The 20,295-nt window shown below is 56.3% G+C and overlaps 1 protein-coding gene across 15 annotated transcripts in view; it reads right to left on the bottom strand.

The window, feature by feature from the left end:
• The window catches only part of CELF5 (CUGBP Elav-like family member 5), a 47,115-nt gene extending 37,161 nt beyond the window's left edge, over nucleotides 1–9,954 (bottom strand). For 14 of the 15 annotated variants that reach the window (XM_034997489.1, XM_034997482.1, XM_034997488.1 and 11 more), the window contains exon 1: nucleotides 9,696–9,840. In XM_034997489.1, coding sequence (XP_034853380.1) covers nucleotides 9,696–9,840 — 145 coding nt within the window. Of the gene's footprint in view, nucleotides 1–9,695 lie in introns of all 15 variants that reach the window. The other variant, XM_034997473.1, reaches the window with a different exon arrangement.
• Between the last annotated feature and the right edge of the window lie 10,341 nt (nucleotides 9,955–20,295).

The raw sequence follows: 20,295 nt of genomic DNA on the forward strand, positions 1-20,295 counted from the left end.
CACTTATCCACCCATCTGTCCGTCCATCCTTCCTTCCATACATCCATCCGTCCATCCTTCCTTCCATACATCCATCCGTCCATCCATCCATCCAACCCTCCATCCATCCAGCTGTCCATCCACCCACCTGCTGTGTTCCAGGCACTATTCTAGGCCCTGGGGACACAGCCGTGAACACAAAAGGCAAAAGACTTCGTCCTAATGGGGTTTCCTAATGGGGGGAGGAGAGAAAAGCAAAATAACATAAAAAACAAAATCTATGATCTATGGTATGTCGGAAGTCTTCATTTTCACAGGGAAAAAAAGGAAAGCAGGGAAGAAGGGTTTGGAGCGCTGGAGGGTGGCTGTGATTATAAATCATGTCTGTGGGGAGGCAGCATCGAGAAGGTGAAGGTTGAAAGGCATGAGGAAGGAGCATGCGAGTATGTGGGGGACAAGGAGGCTTCACCAAGGAGGTGACATCTGAGCCAAGACCTGGAGGAAGTGGGAGAGTGAAGCCTGCAGAGATTTGGGGGAACAGCATCCCAGGTAGCAGGGATAGCTCATGCAAAGGCCCTGGGGCAGGACTGGCCTGGTGTATTGGACAAACAGCAAGGTGGCCCGTGTGTCTGGGGCAGAGTGGGTGAGGGGGAGAGAAGGAGGAGGGGAGGGCAGGGAGGGGCGGGTCAGGTCTTGCAGGGCCTTGGGGCTGCAGAGAGGACTCTGGTCACTCTCTGGAATGGGGCCATTCCAGGCACTGTTGGGGTGCTGAGCAGCATCCCTGGCCCCCATCCACTGGATGCCAGGAGCACCACCAGTTGTGACAACCACAGATGTCCTGAACATCACCTGGTGTCCCCTGGGGGCAGAACTGTCTCAGGTGAGAATCACTTTGCTAGATCCCTTCCTCTTCTCTACCTCCCCCACCGAGAGCTGATGATTTGACTCCTTAAATATGTCTCCCCAGTACCCTCAAGTCAAAGCCAAGATTGCCTGCCTTTGCAGTCCTTCCCAACCTCACCACTGCTGCCTTCTGGGCTCTTCTCTCAACATTCCCTCGATTGCCCTTAACTCCGATCCACTTGTAATTCCTCAGACGTGCAGCCTTCAGGCTTCAGGTGCCTGACTCTGGAATTCCAGCCCCTTCCCCATAGCCCTGCTCTCCTCTATGCAGCTTTTCCCCCAAATTGTGGGAGAATACACATAACATAAATTTACCATCTTAACCATTTCTAAGTGCACAGCTCAGTGGCGTGAAGCACACTCTCATCCTCATGCAGCCACCCCCACCCTCCGTCTCCAGAACTTTCCATCTCCCCACACGGAGACTCTGTCCCTGTGAAGCACGGACTCCCCACCCCCTGCCCCAGTCCCGGCTCCCACCCTCTCCTCTCTGTGTGGACGGGACTCCTCTGGGGACCTCCTGGGAGTGGGGTCCTGCGGGATGTGTCCTTCTGGGTCTGGCTCCTCTCGCTGAGCCCGGTATCCCCAAGGTCCCTCCACGTCGTGGCAGGTGTCAGGGTCCCTTCCTTCCTGAGGCTGGAGCGTGTTCCCGCGTGGGGACTGACCGCACCGTGTTTATCGATTCATCCCTCAGTGGATGCTTGGGTTGTTTCCACTTTTGGCCGTTGTGAATTGTGCTGCTATGAACATCAGTGTGCAAATAGCTCTTGGAGACTTTCAGTCCTTTTGGGTCTGTATGAACTGCTGGCTCATGTGGCAACCGTGTGTGAGCTTCTGAGGAGCCGCCAGACGGTCTTCCAGAGCGCCTTCCCGGCTCACATCCCCCCAGCCATGCGCGGGCTCCGGTTTCTCCACATCCTCGCAGACTCCCGTTGCCTGGTCTGTTTTAGAACAGCCGTCCTGCTGCGTGTGGGGTGGCACCTCATTCGCGGTACCCTCGGCCCCAGGACGTCCGCTTTGCCCGCCCCCAGCACACATCACCACCCCTTAGGACCAGCACAGACATTCTGCCCACCTCTCCCAGAGCCGTGTGCTCCCTGTGGACGCACATTAGGTCTTGTACTCTCAAAACTGGCACATAGTAGGGACTCAAGAAATCGTTGAGAGTGGGGGAGGTAGGTGGATGAAGAAAGGAGCTTGCAGCCCCAACCATCTGTGTGTCCTTGGGGAGGTCTTCTCCCCTCCCTGAGCCTCCATCTCCCCCTGTGGTGAGGTTGCTCTGGGCACCCCCCCGCCGCGGTGGGGCAGCCTCACCTGCTCCCTCCCCCAAGCAGAGTGTCAGGGACAAGGACTCTCTCTCCTAGCCCTCACATGTTTACCCTGACCACACCGCCAGGCAATCCACCATCCTCAGGAGGTCCCAGGGGGGCTGGGTGCAACCATGGTGGCAGAATGCTCCATCTGCTCCAGGACTCTCTGTGCCTTAGTTTCCCTATCTAGAAAATGCAGGACCCAGAGTCCATGTTCTTCAGATTCTGAGCTCCCTAAGGGACCCTGTCTTTTCCCTGCCCACTGCCTTCAAGGGTTCCCACCTCACTCAGGGTAAAACCACAGTCGCAGAGTCCTCTCCAAGACACATGAAACTCAGCACAACCTGCCTCATCTCCTCCTTCCTCCCTCCCCTCACTTTCTCTACTCCAGCCACATGGACCTCCTTGCTGCTTCTCCGACAGGTCAAACTCATTCTGACCTCAGGGCCTTTGCATGCACTGTTTCCGGCCCTGGAATGCCTTTCGCTTGGCTTCAGACCCACAGCTTCCTCATCTGTCATTCGGGTCACCTCCTCAGAGGTGTCTTTTGGTCTTTGGCCACCCAAGGGAAGCTGTCACCTTCCAACATACATCCTACAATATCTTCTTCATAGCAACTCAGTCCAATCTAAACCTTACTTATTTGTTTCCCCATTTATTATCAGTCCCTCCTCTCCCTGGGATTGCTTTGTGTCCCCAGAGCCCAGCTCAGTGCCTGACACATAACGGAGACTTGATAAACAATTGTTGACATCTGACTGCCTGGCCATGTATCAAGGACACCTACAATATGAAAGACATCACTCAGAGTCATTACATTAATCACATGATATAAGTGAACTCTAATTTCTACAACTACTCTGGAAGACAGCTATCAATATTCTTTCTCTTTTACAAATGAGGAAGCTAAGGCTCAGAAAAGATGAGGTGGCTTATCTAAGATCACACAGAAGCAAAAAAGCAGAGCCAGGAACAGAAACCAAGCCTGTCAGACTGCAAACCTGATGGGTCATTCCCATCTACCATGTGAGGAGGAAGGTGGTAAATGCTGGGGAGGTATCCATCTTCCACTCATGCATCCACCCATCCAGCCATCCACTCACCCATCCATCCTTCCATTTTCCATCCACCCACCCATCCATCCATCCATCATCTGTCTACCCATCCATCCATCCTTCCATCTGTCTACCTACCCATCTACTCATCCATTCCCCCATCCATCCATCCACCCATCCATCCATCTACTCACCCATCCATCCTTCCATCTTTCCATCCATCCCTCTATCTATCCATCCATCCATCCATCTATCCACCCACACACCCATCCATCAATCCATTCAGGCTTCCATTCATCCGCTCTTTCATCTACCAGTCCACTCATACATCCACCAACAAATTGTCATCCATCCATCCATCCATCCATCCATGCCTGCACCAATCTACTCCCTTAACCATCTATCTATCCATATTGTAGCCAGCCCACCCTCCCACAACCAACCACTCCCCACCCTCCCATCCTCTCATTCCCACATGCTCTTGTCCATTCTCATGCTCCACTTCCAAATGGCAAATAAGACACAGTCCTTGCACTCATAGAGCTTATGTGTCAGTGATGATCCTCATGACCCCAGGCCAACAGGACCATTGGTAGGTCAGTGTCTTCCAAACCTAGTAGCCCCTTCCTCTGGCACTGGTCATTTTCAGTCCAAGGACAGCCAGCCTCCCTCAATGGCTTTTACCCTAAGCCTTCATCTCCACAATCACACCTCTTTCTCTGCCTCCTCCACTCCTCTTCCAAAGTGGGTCAAGGCTCAGTTTGGGAGGTTTGCCTTGCTATATTGCTGTGTGACTTGGGGCTGAATTACACCCTTCTCTGAGCCCCAACTCTTCATGTGATCCATGTGGGGGAGGGGAACTTGGTTCTCTGAGAACACATGTCTGCTTCTTTGCATTCCTCTTTCCCCACAGTGTGGGCTCACCCCAAGGGGAAACTTCCTCTTTTTCCATCCAGGTGCGTAGGAAGTAGGCATATCCTGAATGAGGCTAGGAGGCTGGAAAGAGGCTGGCTATGGCAGGTAGAGAGACATGAAGCTCCCTTTCCACACAAGTCTGAGTTCCTCCCCTGCTCTAAATTTTTCCATGGCTCCCCAGTGTCCTCAGTCTGGGGTCACAGGCCCTGCAGGCCCATGCTCACTCTCTGGCCTCACCTCCCATGTCTCACCTAATTCCTCCTCTGCTCCAGGTATGCCCTCCACACGTCCAGATCTCTGTAAACCCAGCTGCCTCTGCCCACATGCATGAGGACAGGGACGACTGCCTAGCTCACTCTCTGCTGTGTTTCACCTGCATCACTGGGCCTGGGACACAGTAAGTGCTTCTGTGAATAAACAAATGAAATGCTTCTTCTACCAGGAAAACTCCTATTCATCTTTCAAAGCCCCTATTCTAAAGCCCCTCCTCCATGTAGCCTGTTTCCCTGTCCAGTTCCCTCAACCCTGCATCCCTCCCTCTGACCCAGCCCTGACCATTGGCTCTAGGTGCTTATGGCCAGCTCTGTCTTGCCATCAGAGGGCTTTCATCCTTGCCTCACCCAGGATGAGACAAGGTCCCAGAGGCTTTCAGGAAGTGTTGGCTGAATGAATGAATGAATGAATGAATGAATGAATGAATGAATGAATGGGCACCTGAGTGAGTATGGTCCTCCTGAGCGTTCCTAATGGCCAGGTTCTCATCTGCCAGTGTCAGGGGTGAGAGAGAGAGACAAGAGCTCGTTCCAGACATAGTTCCTGGGCCCACCCCCAATGCCAGAGCCTCTCAGAAGAGCCCTCAGAAGAGATAAGTCCCAGGTCAGAAGGGGACGCTGGGGCTCCCAGGACCCTTTGCTTCTTTCCCTCCAGGGCAAAACCTCTGCCCCTCCCCACCGGAAGTTTCCAGAGTTAACACTGCTCTGGGCCTTTGCACATGCTATTCTCTGTGCCAAGAACACCTGTCCCCATCAACAGATCCTTCTCACCCTATAGGCCTCAGCTCGGTCACATAATGAGCTCAGCCCTGTGCCAAAAGTCTTAACTACCATTGTGGTCCTCGCCTTCCCGACCCCTCTGAGATGGAAAGCCCTGCCCGTCTCCCGATTCTGTAGGTAGCAACACAGTCTGCCAGTAAGATGCAGAGAAACCAGACTCATCTCAATGCCAAGCTCGGAACTGCTCTTTCACGCTGACCACCTCCTCCAGGAAGCCCTCCTGGTCCCCACACCCACAGGGGCCGGGGCTGGAGCTCCTCTGGGCTGTCCCTGGAGGCACACGTGTTTCCACCATCACAGCCCTAACAGCAATGCCTCACTGTGTCTTCCTGCCAGACTGGGATTTGAAGGCAGGTCAGATCTTGGGGGGCATTTTTATCGGTGTCACCCAACATCGTCTCCTGGGTCTAGAATGGGGCCTGGTGCACAGCAAGTGCTCAGTAAATGTCGGTTATATGGGTAGATGGGTCCATGTCTTGTTCACTCCATCGTGAATCCTGCACTGATTCCCGTTCACGTGGATTCCCACGTCCCCACAAACGCCGCACACAGTAGATGCTCAGTCAACCCTCTCTGCCTGAAGGAGGGCAGAGGTGATGCCCCGGTCCCAGCCTGCAAGGCCCCGAGGGCCTCCTAAAAGCCTGTTAAATCAGGGAAGAATGGGCTGCTGGGGAAACTGAGGCACAGAGGGGGCATGCCTAGCTCAGACTCAGGCCCCCAGCACCCCCCACGCGCGGCTCTCACCTCGCCAACTCCTCCCTCGGCGCCCCCCCGCCCAGGCAGCCCTCCGTCTCCCTGGGGCTGGCGCGCGCCACTCCAAATCTCATGCCTCAGAGCTCAGCGTGCTCCAGCCTCCCCTCCTGCCGCCGAGCCGAGCAGCTGGTGCTCCCATGGAAACCACAGGCCTCCACCCGGCCCCCCCACCTGCAGCGGCCCCCCTCGCAACCCCCGCTTTAAGACAAATATTGTCATTAACATGCAAATGCATATACGATTACCATAAATGGGGGGCCGCTCGGCAGTGATGGCCGAGCCCTGTGACGGGCGCCTGCCCGGGATTGATGTTCGGCCCCCCTCGGGAGAGAGGGACAGCACGGCCACGCCAGGCACCTCCGCGGGCCCCCTCTGAGGGCGCTGTCCCCGGCTGGGGCCTGGTGGGGGGGGGACATGGGGACGCTGGCCAGTGGGAGCCCCCCAGGTCCTGGCCTGAGCTCCTGGTGAGGCACAGGTCTGAGTGGAGAAGCGGCCTCCCTGCTCCCCTTCTTCGTGGCTCTCTCTGCCTCCCCCTGCCTCTCCCTGGCTGTGTGTGGGGGGTCCTCCCTCTGCCCCTGTTTCTCTCAGTCTCTGGGTGTCTCTCTCCTTCTCCGCTCCTGCTCTGAGTCTCTCTTCGTCTCTCCTTGTGTCTCTAAATCTGTTTCTCCATCTCTCTGTCTCCATCCCTTTCTCTTAAAAACAAAACAAGCCAGCGCCCAAGGGCCTGCCCTCTTTCTAAGGACTGTGTCCTTCCCATTCTCCCCCGACCCTGCCACATTCCCAGAGCCCCAGGCGTGGCTGGACCTCCTGCCCATCCCTTGGTCTTGGCATGAGACCCCACTGCGCAGGCCCTGAGGCATCGGGGCGCCTCGTGCCACAGCCCCTTCCCTCCCCAACACCATCTCTGAGGGGCCTGACTCTTGGATTGGGGGGACCTGTCACTCCGCCATCACACAGATAGACTTTCGTATTCCCTGGGCTGGAGGGAGACACGTGGGTGACAGTGGGGGCCCCAGCTCCGGTTGGTCCTTGAGACCCAGTACTGGCCCCTCCGAGCCTCAGTTTCCCTTCCATGTGAAACGCGCTAGTGCTCGCAGCCCACCTCAGTGGCGATCCCTTCAGTGGGGGGCCTACACCGGCCCCAGGCATGACAGTTAAGGATGAGACGATCATTAGGACAAGGATGATGCTGGGTGGCCCTTGCTGCGTGGGGTACCAGCGGCATTGTGACCCACTTCACCCCCTCTGGCCCTCCAGCTCCCCTGGTGCCCATTGTCATGGATCCCCTGGCATTCAGGAGGGATTCCTCTCCCCTCTCCCCCTGCCAGGACCACACCCCCGACCCCACAGCTCTCAGCCAGCACCAACAGCGGGCACCTGAACCCTGTTAGCTCCCCGGAAACTAAAGCAGATCAGTGTTGGTGGGGGGCACCTGAACACCTCCTGGACTTCCCATTCATCATTCCACCGCCCTTTGGCTGAGACCCAGAGAGGGGCAGCCACTGGCCAGAGGTCATACAGCTGAGCCCCAGCCGCTGGCCTCCCTCCTCACCACTGGCCCTCAAGAACCCCTCACCTCCAGCTTGCCCCACACCCCAGCCTCCCCTCACAGGTGAGGCCCAGCCAGACCCAGCACAGGTGGGATCAGGAGAGAGATCCATCCTTGACCCTTGGGTGTCGGAGAGTGGATATGAGGGCAGGCGCCCTGCCTTAGCCCCAGGTCCTGTTTCCAGGGCCCCTGGGAAGTGGAGGGTGACAGGCAGGTGTCATGGACACCCTGCTTCCTAATTTTCACCCTGCTGGGAAAGCCCCTGAGGTGCCCCTAATCCAAGAATCTCCAGCCAGAAAAACATAACCACACATTCAAGGGGCCCTGCTCTGCGGACAGTGGGGGAAACTGAGGCTCCAGCCACAGTCCCTCACTTCTTCCTGGCCAGGGGGTGGGAGGAGCTCCAGGGGAGATTTTAAAAATGGGAAAAAAGGAGAAGGAAGGATCACCCAGTGTGTCCATCTCCTGCACCCTATTGGCTTCCTGATCCAGAGCTCACCAACAGCTTTTCAATTCAACATTTGGGGGCCGTGTGGACACCCCCTCCAATCTCCATCAGAATCTTTCTAGAAATGGGCCCTTCAGGCATACTAGGGGTAAGGGCTTGTGGAAAGAGCCCTCCATGCAGCCGTGGACCCCTGAGCATGACTCATGGGCGAATGGAAACCCCCTGCCCTCTTAGTTCACATAGAAGAATTAGATTTTTCAAGCCCGATTTTTTTTTTTTTTTTTTTTTTTTTTTTTTGGTGATGGTTGGATTTGAAAAGAGGTGGGGGATGGGAAGGGTTTCCTTTCTCCCTCTAAGATACCAGCTGGAGGGTCTAGCTACAGTAACAGGCCCTGGCTCCATCCCACCAGACTCTCCCTATGGCATGCCCCAGTCCATCATCTATCCATTCATTCATTCACTCACTCATTCATTCATTCATTCATTCAACAAACATGTATTCATGCTTCCTATGCCTGCAACAGGGAGGAGGATGGAGACAAACGATCTGAAATAGGTCATGGGCCCTGGTCCATCCCCAAGGCATCTCCAGGGTCTTGTCAGGGGTGTCCAGCACAAAGCCTTCACTGTCCCCACCCTCCGTCGCCAACACCTTTACAGGAGAGCCTTCCGAGCTACCGTACTTCAGACAGTGGGCCCATGATTGGAGCCCAGGGCTGGGGCCACAGCCCCTGGGCACCTCCTCCCAGCATCCCATCAGAGAGAGAATCAGGTGGGAGGGAGGTGGGCAGGCCTCCCCCACTCCTCCTGCCTCCCACACTGGGCTCCCAGGTCGCCCACGCCTCCCTGTCCACCCTGGGATCTGGGCTCTGCCAGATGGACAGTCCAGGCTCATCGTCTTTGGCCTCAGACCTCAACACATTGCTAACAGGCTAGGCCAGTTTTAACTTGAGCCAAAGGTGGAGGCAGGGAGGGGGAGGGCAGAGAAATGGAGGGGGGACGCTGATCCAAACAGAGAGGATGGGCAGGGGGGGAGGGCAAACCATAGCCTTTTAACCACCCAAGGCTGGGGAGGCTGGCGCCACCCCCCCCCCAGCCTGGCTCAGCTCCCTGATACCCCCACCCCGCTTTCTTTGTAGTTACCGATTAGCCCAGGGTCCTGGGCATCCGTGTCCCCTGCGGCTGGCCGGACCTGCCCCGCTGGCCTGGCTTTGTGAAAATGACCAAAGCAATGGAGTCCAGAGGTGCAAACTTCCCCGACGGGGCCTGGGGAGGCCGAATGAATGGGGGGCGGGGAGGGGGGGGGTGATGTTCAGGCAGCTCCCCCAGCAACGGGGCAGGAAAGAGTGGGTGAGGGAGGGAGGAAGGGGTGGGGGTCCAGGGGGAATGGGAGGGAGAGGCAGAGAGAGAGAAGGATGTTGGGGGGGGAGAGGATGGGAGGTAGAGGGAGATGGGAGAGGAGAGAAAAGGAAAGAGAGAGGGAGAGGGAGAGAGAGGATGCCGGAGGGGGGGGGGGGGGGGAGGGGGGGCGGAGGGGGGGGGGGGGCCAGCTCGAATCTGTCGGCGGCACCCCCGGGGGGGGGGGGGGGGGGGGGGGGGAAAGGGGGGGAGAAACGATGCTGTGGCAGAGGCGAGCAGAGGGAGGAGGTGAGGAGAGGAGGGCTGGGGGATAGAAGATGCCGGAAGGTGGGGTGGGGAGGCCGACGGAGGGGAGGGGGCCGGGGCGCCCACCTTTGTGCATGCCCGTGTAGGGGTCTTTGAGCACCGTGAGCTCGTAGATGCGGCCGAACTGCTCGAAGAGCGGCTTGAGGTCCTTCTCGTCCAGGTTGCGCGGGATCTGGCCCACGAAGAGCTTGATGGCGTCCAGGTCCTTCATGCCGTCGGGCTGCCCCCCGGGGGGCTCGGGCCCGCTGCTGCCCACGGGCGAGGGCCGCGTCTGCAGGAGCTGCTGCTGCTGCCGGCGCGCCTCGCTCTCCGTCAGGCGGGCCATGGCGGGCGCGGGCGGGCGGCGGGCGCGGGACCGAGCCGGCGGCGGCGGCGGCGGCGGCGGCGGGCGGCGGGCGGACTCGCAGCTGGAGCGACGGACGCCGCCTCCCGCCTCCCTCCCGCCCCGTCCCCGCGCCCTCCTCCCTCCTCCGCGCGCCCGCTCGCTCCAGCATCAGGACCACAAAAGGGCGGCTCCGCAGCGGCCCCTGGCGGCCGGAGCGCGCCTCGCCGCCGCGGCGCCCCTCGCGTCCCGCGTCCCGGCGCCCAGGGCCGGCGGGGCGCCGAGGCCGGCGGGCCCGCCGCCGCGCCTCCTGGCGGGGGAGCGCCAGCCCGAGGGCAGGGCAGACCCGGCTTCCAGGGGGCGCCCGCCCCTGCCGCTGCGGACGACAGGAAATACACTAGGAGCGGCGCACGGCCCTATAGGGTGCCCGCTTGGCGTGGCCGGGCTGTCCTTGGCACTTGTAAGCCTCGAAGTCAACAGCGGTAGCAGTAGCGCTAAGAGTGTCAGCGACAAAAACGCAAAAAAGAGCACCCCGGTACTAACCATGTGCCAGGCACTGTGCCCGGTACTTTTAAGTTTATAACTTACTGAATAGAAATAGCAACCATCGTCGGGGGTTCAGCAGCAGAACACACAAAACAAAAACCGAAAACAAACAAACAAACAAATAGCAACCCTTGTGTTTTTATCAGCAGCAACCAGAAGTAACATTTTTCCTCACACTTGCTGTGTGCACATACTATTCAAAATATTTCAAAGGATATTGACACATTTGGTCCAGCTGCTCTAAGAGTGGCATGTCACCCTGCCTTCAAACTCTCTCCAAAGATGTCCCCAAATTAAAGCCCACGAGGCCCTGTAGGACCGGCCCCCTCCCCTCCCTCTCTCTCCCTCACCTGCTCTGCTTCAGCCACACAGGTTTCTGTTCCTCCAGCACGGCAGGCGGGGTCTGCCTCAGGGCCTTTGCACGGGCTGTGCCCTTTGCCTGGAATGCCATCTCCCAGATGGTGCATGGCCGACTCACTCACTGGATCCTCATCACTTTCTCTCTCCATCTTTTCTAAAATCATTCAGCCATTATCATCTCCTTTCTCTGGCTTGCTTTTTCCTCCATGGTATGTATACCCTTTTAACTTAACTCTAATATGCTATGTATTTACTTGTTTATTAATGAACCGCATAGCTCTTTCCAGGTGCCAGGCTCTGTGCTGGACACTCAACATGTAAGAACTCATTCAATCCACACAACAACCCCCTGGGTGGGTGCAAATAAACAGATTCTGACAGACTATGTTTGGTCGGTGGAGCATGGGACTCTTGATGTCGGGGTCATGAGATCAAGCCCCATGTTGGGGGTACAGATTACTTAAATAAACTTAAAAAAAAAAACACTTAATGCAGGGGTGCCTGGGTGGCTCAGTCAGTTAAGCATCTGACTCTTGATTTTGGCTCAGGTCATGATCTCAGGGTCCTGGGATTGAGACACATGTCGGGCTCCTTGCTCAGTGTGGAGTCTGCTTGAGATTCTCTCTCCCTCTGCCCCTCCCCCTGCTTGTGAGCACTCTCTCTGGAGTGAATACACAAATCTTTAAAAAAAAAACTTTCTAAAAAAAATAAAAAACAATGTGATATTTAAAAGATCAAAATGCAAAAAATTACAATGAACAAGATATCAAAATTTTAAATAAGCACAGAATTAGTATTACTGAGCTTTCCCATTGGCTCAGCATGGCACCTGATTTTAATTTTTAATTTGTTTTATTTTTATTTTAAATTAAAAATTCTGTTTTAAAACAAAGACAGGACCAGTAACAATGCCATGCTGAGCCAAAAGGGAAACTCAGGAATACTGATTCTATTTAAAGTGTTGACATTTTGTTCATTATGGATTTGTTGGTCATCAGTGCTGGCTTTTTAAAATTGCATTAAAATAATCTTTATCTTGATGACTGGGTTTTTTGGCACCCCCTTAAACTTTCTCCCCAGGTGAGCTCACCCTGGTCCCTCCCAGCACAATCCTCAAAGCAACCAACTGTAAGAGGGGCGTACTGTTTCTATACCCACTCTATAGAGGGGGAAACTGAGGCTCGGAGTGGTCAAGTCACACGGAAAGAGTGCTGGGATTTGAACCCAGCCAGCTGACTCTGGAGCTCACACACTTCCCGCGATCCCACACCATCTTCCTCACGCTACAGGTAGCTAAGCCTGGGTTTCCTTAATTGTCAAGTGACACCAAAGAGTGAACAGGGGGATGTCCCTGGCATGAATTCAGTGAGCTAATTGGTGAGGCTTAGTATAGTGCCTGGGACATTCTTAGCACTCAATGAATGGCTATTGTCACGACTGTTACCAGCAGCCACCTGCCCAACCATAAACAGGAGCAGAACATCGGGGTCGGCTGAGAAGCAGGGGTGGGGGGTGGTCAGGAGTCCTCCTACGGCATCTCACCCCTTGGCCCTGCCTGGCCCCTGGTTCTCGGCTCAGCCCCAGGATGGGCTGGTGGAGCAGGGCCGGAGACAGCTTCCGTCTCCATGGAGACCGGAGGACGGTGCCCGAAGCCCTGTGGGTCTCTGATGTGCCAGGAGAGTCGGTAAAAAGGACAAAAATTAAACCCAGCAGGCACCCTGTGAGCTGAAGATGCACCTTCCTTAGCCTCTTGCTTCTACCCAAAATGAGCTGGGGGGTGGAAGGGAAGGGGCTGGAGAGAGCCTAGTCCAGCTCCCGTCTGGCCTTGGGGAGCTTAAACTCAGCGTTCCACCTTCTGAGCGATACTCAGCCCTGGAGTTCATTCCCTGACCCAGCTGGTGCACCTCAGCCGGAGCAGGGGTGGGGGAAGGGCAGGGAAAACAGCCTGTGCATCTGGAAGCATCTGGAGCCCACAAGGACGCTTCTCTGAGTTGTTTCCAGCCGGGGGCGGGGCGGGGGGGGGGACCTGGTCACAATTGGCATCATGGCAGGGGTCCCGCCAGCTGAGATATTACTGAAGAAGCAGAGGGTGGGAGCAGAGCCCGTTGGAGAGTCCGGGTGGGAGGCTTCCAGCAAATCACTTGGCTCTCCCGTCCTCGAGGCCCATCCACGCTGTAGCCATGGTCATCTTCCACCACAAGGATGGACACATTGTGGACGCTTGGGCTGCAGGGAGCGTGGGCGTGCAAGTATCTGTTCGAGTCCCTGCAAATCAGCTTTTTTTTTTAAGATTTTATTTATTTATTTATTATTTAGAGAGAGCGTGAGCGCACTTGTGAGCACAGGGAGGGCAGAGGGAGGGAGAGAGAGAATCTCAAGCAGACTCTGCTGAGCATGGACTCCATCTCACAACCCTGAGATCATGATCTGAATCGAAACCAAGAGTCGGATGTTCAACCGACTGAGCCACACAGGGGTCCCTCAATCAGCTCTCTAAATACAAAACAAAACAAAACAAACTTAAATAAATTGATCTTAAAGGCTGGGATGCCTGGCTGGCTCAGTCAGTTAAGTGTCTGCCTTCGGCTCGGGTCATTACCCCGGGGTCCTGGGATCGACTCCCACACTGGGCTCCCTGCTCGGCGGGAACCCTGCTTCTCCCTCTGCTGCTCCCCTTGCTTGTTCACTCACTCTCTCTGACAAATAAATAAATAAAATCTTAAACAAATTTTATCATAAAGGCAAATCTACATTGCTGCCTTAAAAAGGAATGAGGTTTATTAGATATGCGGTGAAAACCGTATTTTTTTTTAAAGATTTTATTTATTTATTTGAGAGAGAGAGAATGAGAGACAGATAGCATGAGAGGGAAGAGGGTCAGAGGGAGAAGCAGACCCCCCGCTGAGCAGGGAGCCCGATGCGGGACTCGATCCAGGGACTCCAGGATCATGACCTGAGCCTAAGGCAGTCGCTTAACCAACTGAGCCACCCAGGCGCCCCGAAAACCGTATTTTTTAGGAGGTTTAAATTGGACTCTGGCGCTCTTACTCTTGGTTCAGAAGGGCCATCAGCAAGCATTAGAGGTGTGAAAGACCCGTTAGCACCTGAAAGACTTTCTCCTGACTTCAGTGGAACCACAAACAGCTGGAAAAGGTGGTCTTTCCATCAACCCCCCAAATCACAGTGGGAGTCCCACCTTTTGGGAAACCCTGGATTAGGGGACGGTGCTCTAACCCTAACAAAAGGTGGTTTGTGCTGTGTGGCCCTGGGTGAATCACCTGAACTCTCTGGGCCCCAACTCCTTTATCAGTAAAATGTGGGGAGGGGCGGTGGCAGTTCTGTGAAACGGAGCTGTGAGGCTCACATGATATTGTGGATGGGTAGCAGGGTGAGCCTCAGCCCCGTAATAACGGTGTCCAAGAAACGCCGAGTTTTTAGACTCTACAAATTCACTTAAATCCCGATTCTTGCCCCCAGCCTTCCCCTGGCTGGCGGGAAACCCTGGGGGCTGACGTTCCTGTGTCAAAACCTCCTCCTCCCCAAGCATGCAGGAGGTGGCCCTGAGCAGCGCCTCTGGGCCCCGCGTGTGCCCTGAAAACTCCCCCACGTCCGATTTAGGACCCTTCCCTAGAACACCTATAAGGAGGCTCTTTGCAAACTGTAAGGAGACGTCAAGAGGGAGCTGGAAGGCACGGCGGTAACTTTCTAAGGGGAGGAGAGCAAAGTCCAGAAAAAACACGGATGCCAAGAGTGAGAACACCAGCTACCACCATATCAGCTAGTTACCACTGCGTAACCATGTACAACAAACTCAGTGGCCTGAAACAGGTTTACTGTCTCACAGTTTCCCTGGGTCAGTAACTTGAGCACAGCGAGTCACTGGGTTCTCAGTCTCACGAAGCTGCAATCAAGGGGTCAGCCAGGCGGCATTCAGAACGCCAGACCCTCTTCCAGGCCCAGGTGGTTGTCATTCCCATTGACTTGCTCAGCTCCAGATGCCGCCCGCGGTTCCACACCACACGGCCCCCCGTCTGGCCAGCTCACCCAGGGCCAGCAGCAGACTCCCCTGCTCCAGTCGGCTAAGATGGAGCCTCGTTGCAGAATGTGCATGTGCCCATCTGGGCATCCTGCCCAACATGTGGATCCTGATCCTGCTGGGGCTGAGGGGCGGGGCCTGGGACTCTTCATTCCCAACAAGCCACCAGGGGAGGGGCCGCAGGTTTGGGGTGATGTCTGCAGTGTTCCCGACTGGACTTTTCATAGCAAGGCTCTTATTTCACCGGATGTGGGCACGAAGAGGGCTGAGCCCCAGGAGGAGGCATGAGAAACGGCTCCTTGTCCTTTTCTGGTCCGTGTCCCCCCGGCAACCCCCCGCCCCCCGCCTGCCAACATCCTGGCTTTCTGCTGGTGGGGAAATGGCCAGTCAGCGGGCAGAGGCATGGCATGTGGGTGATGGTCAGCCTCACCTTGTCCCTTTGAACCCTGATGCCCTTCGGACCTGCCCCCTCCACCCCTCCATGCCCCCCCGGTGGACCACAGCCCCAGACCAGGAGTGGACACATGCCCCCCCACACCGCTGAATCCTCCCCCTGGGAATTTGAGTTTGAGAACAAGACGAGCCCTCGATGGGGCCGGGTGTGCACGATGTGGAACCTGGGAGCTGTCAATGGGTTTGGTTTTTTTTCTGCCAAGTTAGAATGAGAGAGATGGATAATAAATTCTTTTTTCTGAATGAGCCAGCCCCAGTGTGTTCCTGTGACTCGCAATCAGAACCACGTGGGCTTACATACTGTAGGATTCTGTGCATGGGAAGCGTCCGCAACGGCAAATCCAGACACAGAGGGTGGATCTGCGGCTGCCAGGGGCCGGGGGAGGGGATGGGGTGTCTCTTGGGGTGATGGAATATTCTGGAATTAGGGCTGATGGAGGCACAACTCTGTGAATGTACTACAAACTACTGAAATGCACACCTGAAAAGGGTGGATTTTATGGTCAGTGACTCGATCTCAGTGACTCTTTTATTTTGAATTAAACTAAATGTCAGATCTGGGGCCGCCTGGGTGGCTCGGTCTGTTGAGCATCTGTCTTCAGCTCGGGTCATGATCTCAGGGTCCTGGGATCGAGCCCCACGTCGGGCTCCCTGCTCAGTGGAAGTCTGCTTCTCCCTCTCCCTCTGTCACTCTCCCTGCTTGTGCTCTCTCTCTCTTTCTCAAATAAATAAAATCTTAAAAAATAATAATAATAAAATAAATTTAAAAATTTTAAAAACTAAATGTCAGCTCTGTCTCCCATCTGCCATTCGACCTTAGGGCGAGATACTTCACGGGTTTGGATTTCTCTTTCGTCCTCTGTAAAACTGGAAATACAAATGGACATATAATCCCAGCAGGTAAATGCAGGAAGGATGGAGTGAGAAGCACCCCCACTTGGCAGCCATCAGAGGGTCCTGCTTTCGGGCACGAATCCCCAGTGTGTGAGTCCTTGGAGTAGTACTGGGATCTGCATGGAGACCCTCCCCACCACTGCCTGGTCACAAAGGGGATGATGGTAACTCCCCGGTGGGGAAACCCCAGACGCCACATCATCCACACCATCGGGGTTTGCGCCCCGCGAAGGACATGGCATCTGGGCTGTGGTCCCCCGGCCCCCCGGCCCCCCGACGCAGAAGCTGAACCCAATTGTGTGGACACACCAGGATACCCAGACTGTGGGTCATTCTACAAAAATACCTCTTAAAAGGATCCAGGTCGTACGACGCAAAGATGGGGAACAGTCCAGGGTAGAGCAGGCTAAAGAGACAGGACCCCAGAATGCAGGTGTGATCTGGAATGTTCTTTACTACAGAGGATGCTGTTGGGGACAATGACCAACACTGTCTGTTATTAATCGGTGTCCACTACCCGAGCTGGGTGAGTGCTCTGTGAGGGAGGGACGCCCTGCATTCGAGGAAATGCACTGGGACAGATTTAGGAGAAGGGGGTGGGGACAGACGGGGAGAAAGGGACGAAACACATGTGACACGTTAGTGTTCACAGAGCACACGAAGGGTTCAAAAAGTTCTTCCTGGCCTTCTCAGAATGTTTCCGTAAATATGAAATGATGTCCAAATAACAAGTTAGGAAACAGTGCTTTGTTAAAGCACTGGGCGGCGTCCCCATCTGTCCCTTGAGAGCCTGCCCACCCGCTGCGAGCCACTCCCTCCCCTCTTCCTGGGGGTCTCTGGTCCGGGGACAGGTGCCTGGCGTGGACTCAGGATGCCCCTTGTGTCCTAGGCCACCGGTAGAGACATTCCTGCGGCCCCTGGGAGCCACGTGTCCTCGAGCGACCCCTGCCACCCCTCCTGGAGTGATCAGAGCGCCTCTCAGACGCCAGCAGTGTGTTCTTGCCAAAAACAGAGGTCCACTCTGCTCCCCGGCATTGGCCGTTTCCTCCACAATGAAAGAGAGGAAAACCAGAGCACAGATGGGGGGGCACAGGCGGTTCCTGGAAAGAGCCGGGTGGCAAACATTTTGGGTTTGGCAGGGCACAGGGTCCCTACCGCTCGGCTCACCAGCAGCTGCAGGGGAGACATAACCAGGTGGGCGTGGCCACGTGCCGATAAAACTTTATTTACAACCACAGGCAGCTGGCTAGACCAGGGCCCCGGCCCCCCCCAGTGTTCTGAAAGGCCCCTGTGAAGGTCTGCGGTGGTGGAAGCCGGGGAAAGCTGTGTGTCCGTCAGCAGGGTGAGTAACTCCAGGCACCTTCCAGGGACAGAACACCATTCGGTGTTGAAAAGGGCCACATCTATAAGGAAAACTATGAAAGCAAGTTAACACAAGCCCAGGACGGTATGACGCTGTCTGTGGAAAACGGTCAGGCCGTACACAAAACGCTCCCGAATACTGTCCGTGTGTCCCTAAGGGTGTATGTAAAAACGCTTTTTATTAATTTTTATTTATTTATTTATTTATTTTTTAAAGATTTTATTTATTTATTTGAGACAGAGAGAATGAGAGACAGAGAGCATGAGAGGGAGAAGCAGACTCCCCGCCGAGCAGGGAGCCCGATGCGGGACTCGATCCCGGGACTCCGGGATCATGACCTGAGCCGAAGGCAGTCGCTTAACCAACTGAGCCACCCAGGCGCCCCTAATTTTTATTTTTTTAATATATATTAAATCCTCTCTACCCCCAACGTGGGGCTCAAACTCACAACCCCGAGATCAAGAGTCTCACGCTCCACCGACTGAGCCAGTGGGGCGCCCCTAAGAGTGTTATTTAAAGAACAAAAAAGGGGCGGCTGGGGGGCTCAGTCAGTTAGGCGTCCGACTCTTGATCTGAGCTCAGCTCTTGATCTCAGGGTCATGAGTTTGAGCCCCGTGTTGGAGCCTACTTTAAAAAACAAAAAGAGGTGGGCGCCTGGGTGGCTCAGTTGGTTAAGCGACTGCCTTCAGCTCAGGTCATGATCCTGGAGTCCCGGGATCGAGTCCCGCATCGGGCTCCCTGCTCGGCAGGGAGTCTGCTTCTCCCTCTCCCACTCCCCGTTTGTGTTCCGTCTCTCGCTGTGTCTTTCTCTGTCAAATAAATAAATAAAATCTTAAAAAAACAAAACAAAACAAAAAGAGGAACAGAAAGGCCAGAGACAGGGAACAGTGTCTCCGGGGAGAGACGGAGGTGGTCTGGAGGGAGGCTCGCTCGTGTTTTATCGCCTCAAAACACAGACACCTGGGCAGAAGTCAGAGCCCACAAGGTGACCCCCCGCGGTCCTCATGGAGGTGACAGGGCCCTTGCTGGCACACGCTGGTCCAGGTCATCTGCTGCTGCTGCCCAGGGTAATGACACTGAGGCTGAAGCTCACCAGCCCCCAGGGAGCCCACGGAGGCTTCCCAGCCACCCTCCAGGGGCCGCTGACCTTTCCAAATGCACGTCAGGCCTCATCCCTCCTCTCCTTGGCCCACCTCCTCCCACGGTTCCCCATCACATTGAGATGCAAACGCCCCCCAGTTCCCTCGCCTCCTCCCTCTCCCCCCATGGCTCGCTGGGCTCCAGCCACACAGGCTGCTCAGAACACCAGGCACCGTCCTGCCCAGGGGCCTTTGCAAGGGCTATGCCCAATGCCTGGACCACCATCCCCAACTTCCAAATGGCGTAACCCTCGTCATTCCGATTTCACTCAGAAGCGCTCTTGAGGGAGTCTCACTGTCCACTCCCCACGCGTTTCCACTTTTCCCTGTCTTCCCCCGCGGACAGTGCAGCCCCTCCGCGCATCCCCAGGCCCAGCATGGCCCCTGGCACGTGGCAGGGGTGGTAAAGGGCAGCGAGGCAACGTTCGAGTGTGACTTGCAAAGAGCCGTGCAAACAGAAAGACAGCTGAGCCCCGAACAACGTGGGTTTGGACGGCGTGGGCCCACCTGCCCGCGGACCTTTTGCAAGACAGCGCTGTGATGCATTTCCTCTTCCTGACTGGAAGTTCAGTAACTCTGTCCAGCTTGCTTTAGGAGCACGGCAGGTAACACAGGGGCTGCTCGGCTGCTCGTGCCAGGGCGAAGGCAGATTCCGGGAAGGCCAACGTTGTAGGAGGGCTCTTTTTTTTTTTTAAGATTATTTCCCTGGTTTCAGTCAATGGAACTTTCTGGGTAAGCCACCTTCCAGCCCTAGGGGTGGGAGGGCAGCAGGGAAGGGAGACGGCTTGGGAAGAGGTGGCCGTGACCCTGGGGCCGGGGGACCCAAGCAGTACCCGCGCCAGGCCCAGCCCGCACACCCGGGTGGGCCCCGCACTCTGGGAACCGGGCCCTGCCCACCTCTCCCCGGGGGGCCAGCGCGTCCCTCCGCCTGCACGGCGGCGTCCTGTCCTCCCCGCGGCGGCCACCGGAGGGCGCCCGTGAGCACCCCCGCAGGGGGCGGGTCGCACAGCTCACCTCCCCGTCTCCCCCAGGCTCCCGCGCAAACCCCAGCGGCCGAGACCACGTGTGGTCCCCCCCGTAGCCAGAACACCCAGAACGTAAGCTCCCGAGGACACTCCTTTGTTCTCCCTGAGCGTCACAGGGCCGGACACATGGACGCTGTCGGCTGACTGACGAACGGGGCGGACCCAAGCGGGGTCAGCCCGGATCGGGATCCTCCCCGTGGAGCGGGCAGGCAGTGGGAGCTCCCCGGCCTGGAGCAGAGACCTGGGCCCCACACACCGGCCCCAAGTGACCCAGTGACCGCGCCCCGGCCACGGCCTTCTGGAGCCTGGTTTGGGGCTGGGGTGGGCTTTCGCACAGCCCGATGCCCCCCGTCCTGGGTGGAACGTGTCCCCCTCAAATCCACGTCCGCCAGAGCCTCGGCTCGGGACCTGATCGGGAAGGAGGGCCTGTGCAGGTGTGCTGCTGGGATGACTCGGTGGCGCACACGGGTGGGCCCTGACGCCACGAGCACGAGACACAGGCCGCCTCGGGAACACTGAGGCAGAGGC

The sequence above is a fragment of the Mirounga leonina genome, unplaced genomic scaffold, assembly GCF_011800145.1.
Source record: "Mirounga leonina isolate KUSES-001 unplaced genomic scaffold, KU_Mleo_1.0 Mir_94, whole genome shotgun sequence".
Classification (NCBI taxonomy): Eukaryota; Metazoa; Chordata; class Mammalia; order Carnivora; family Phocidae; genus Mirounga; species Mirounga leonina.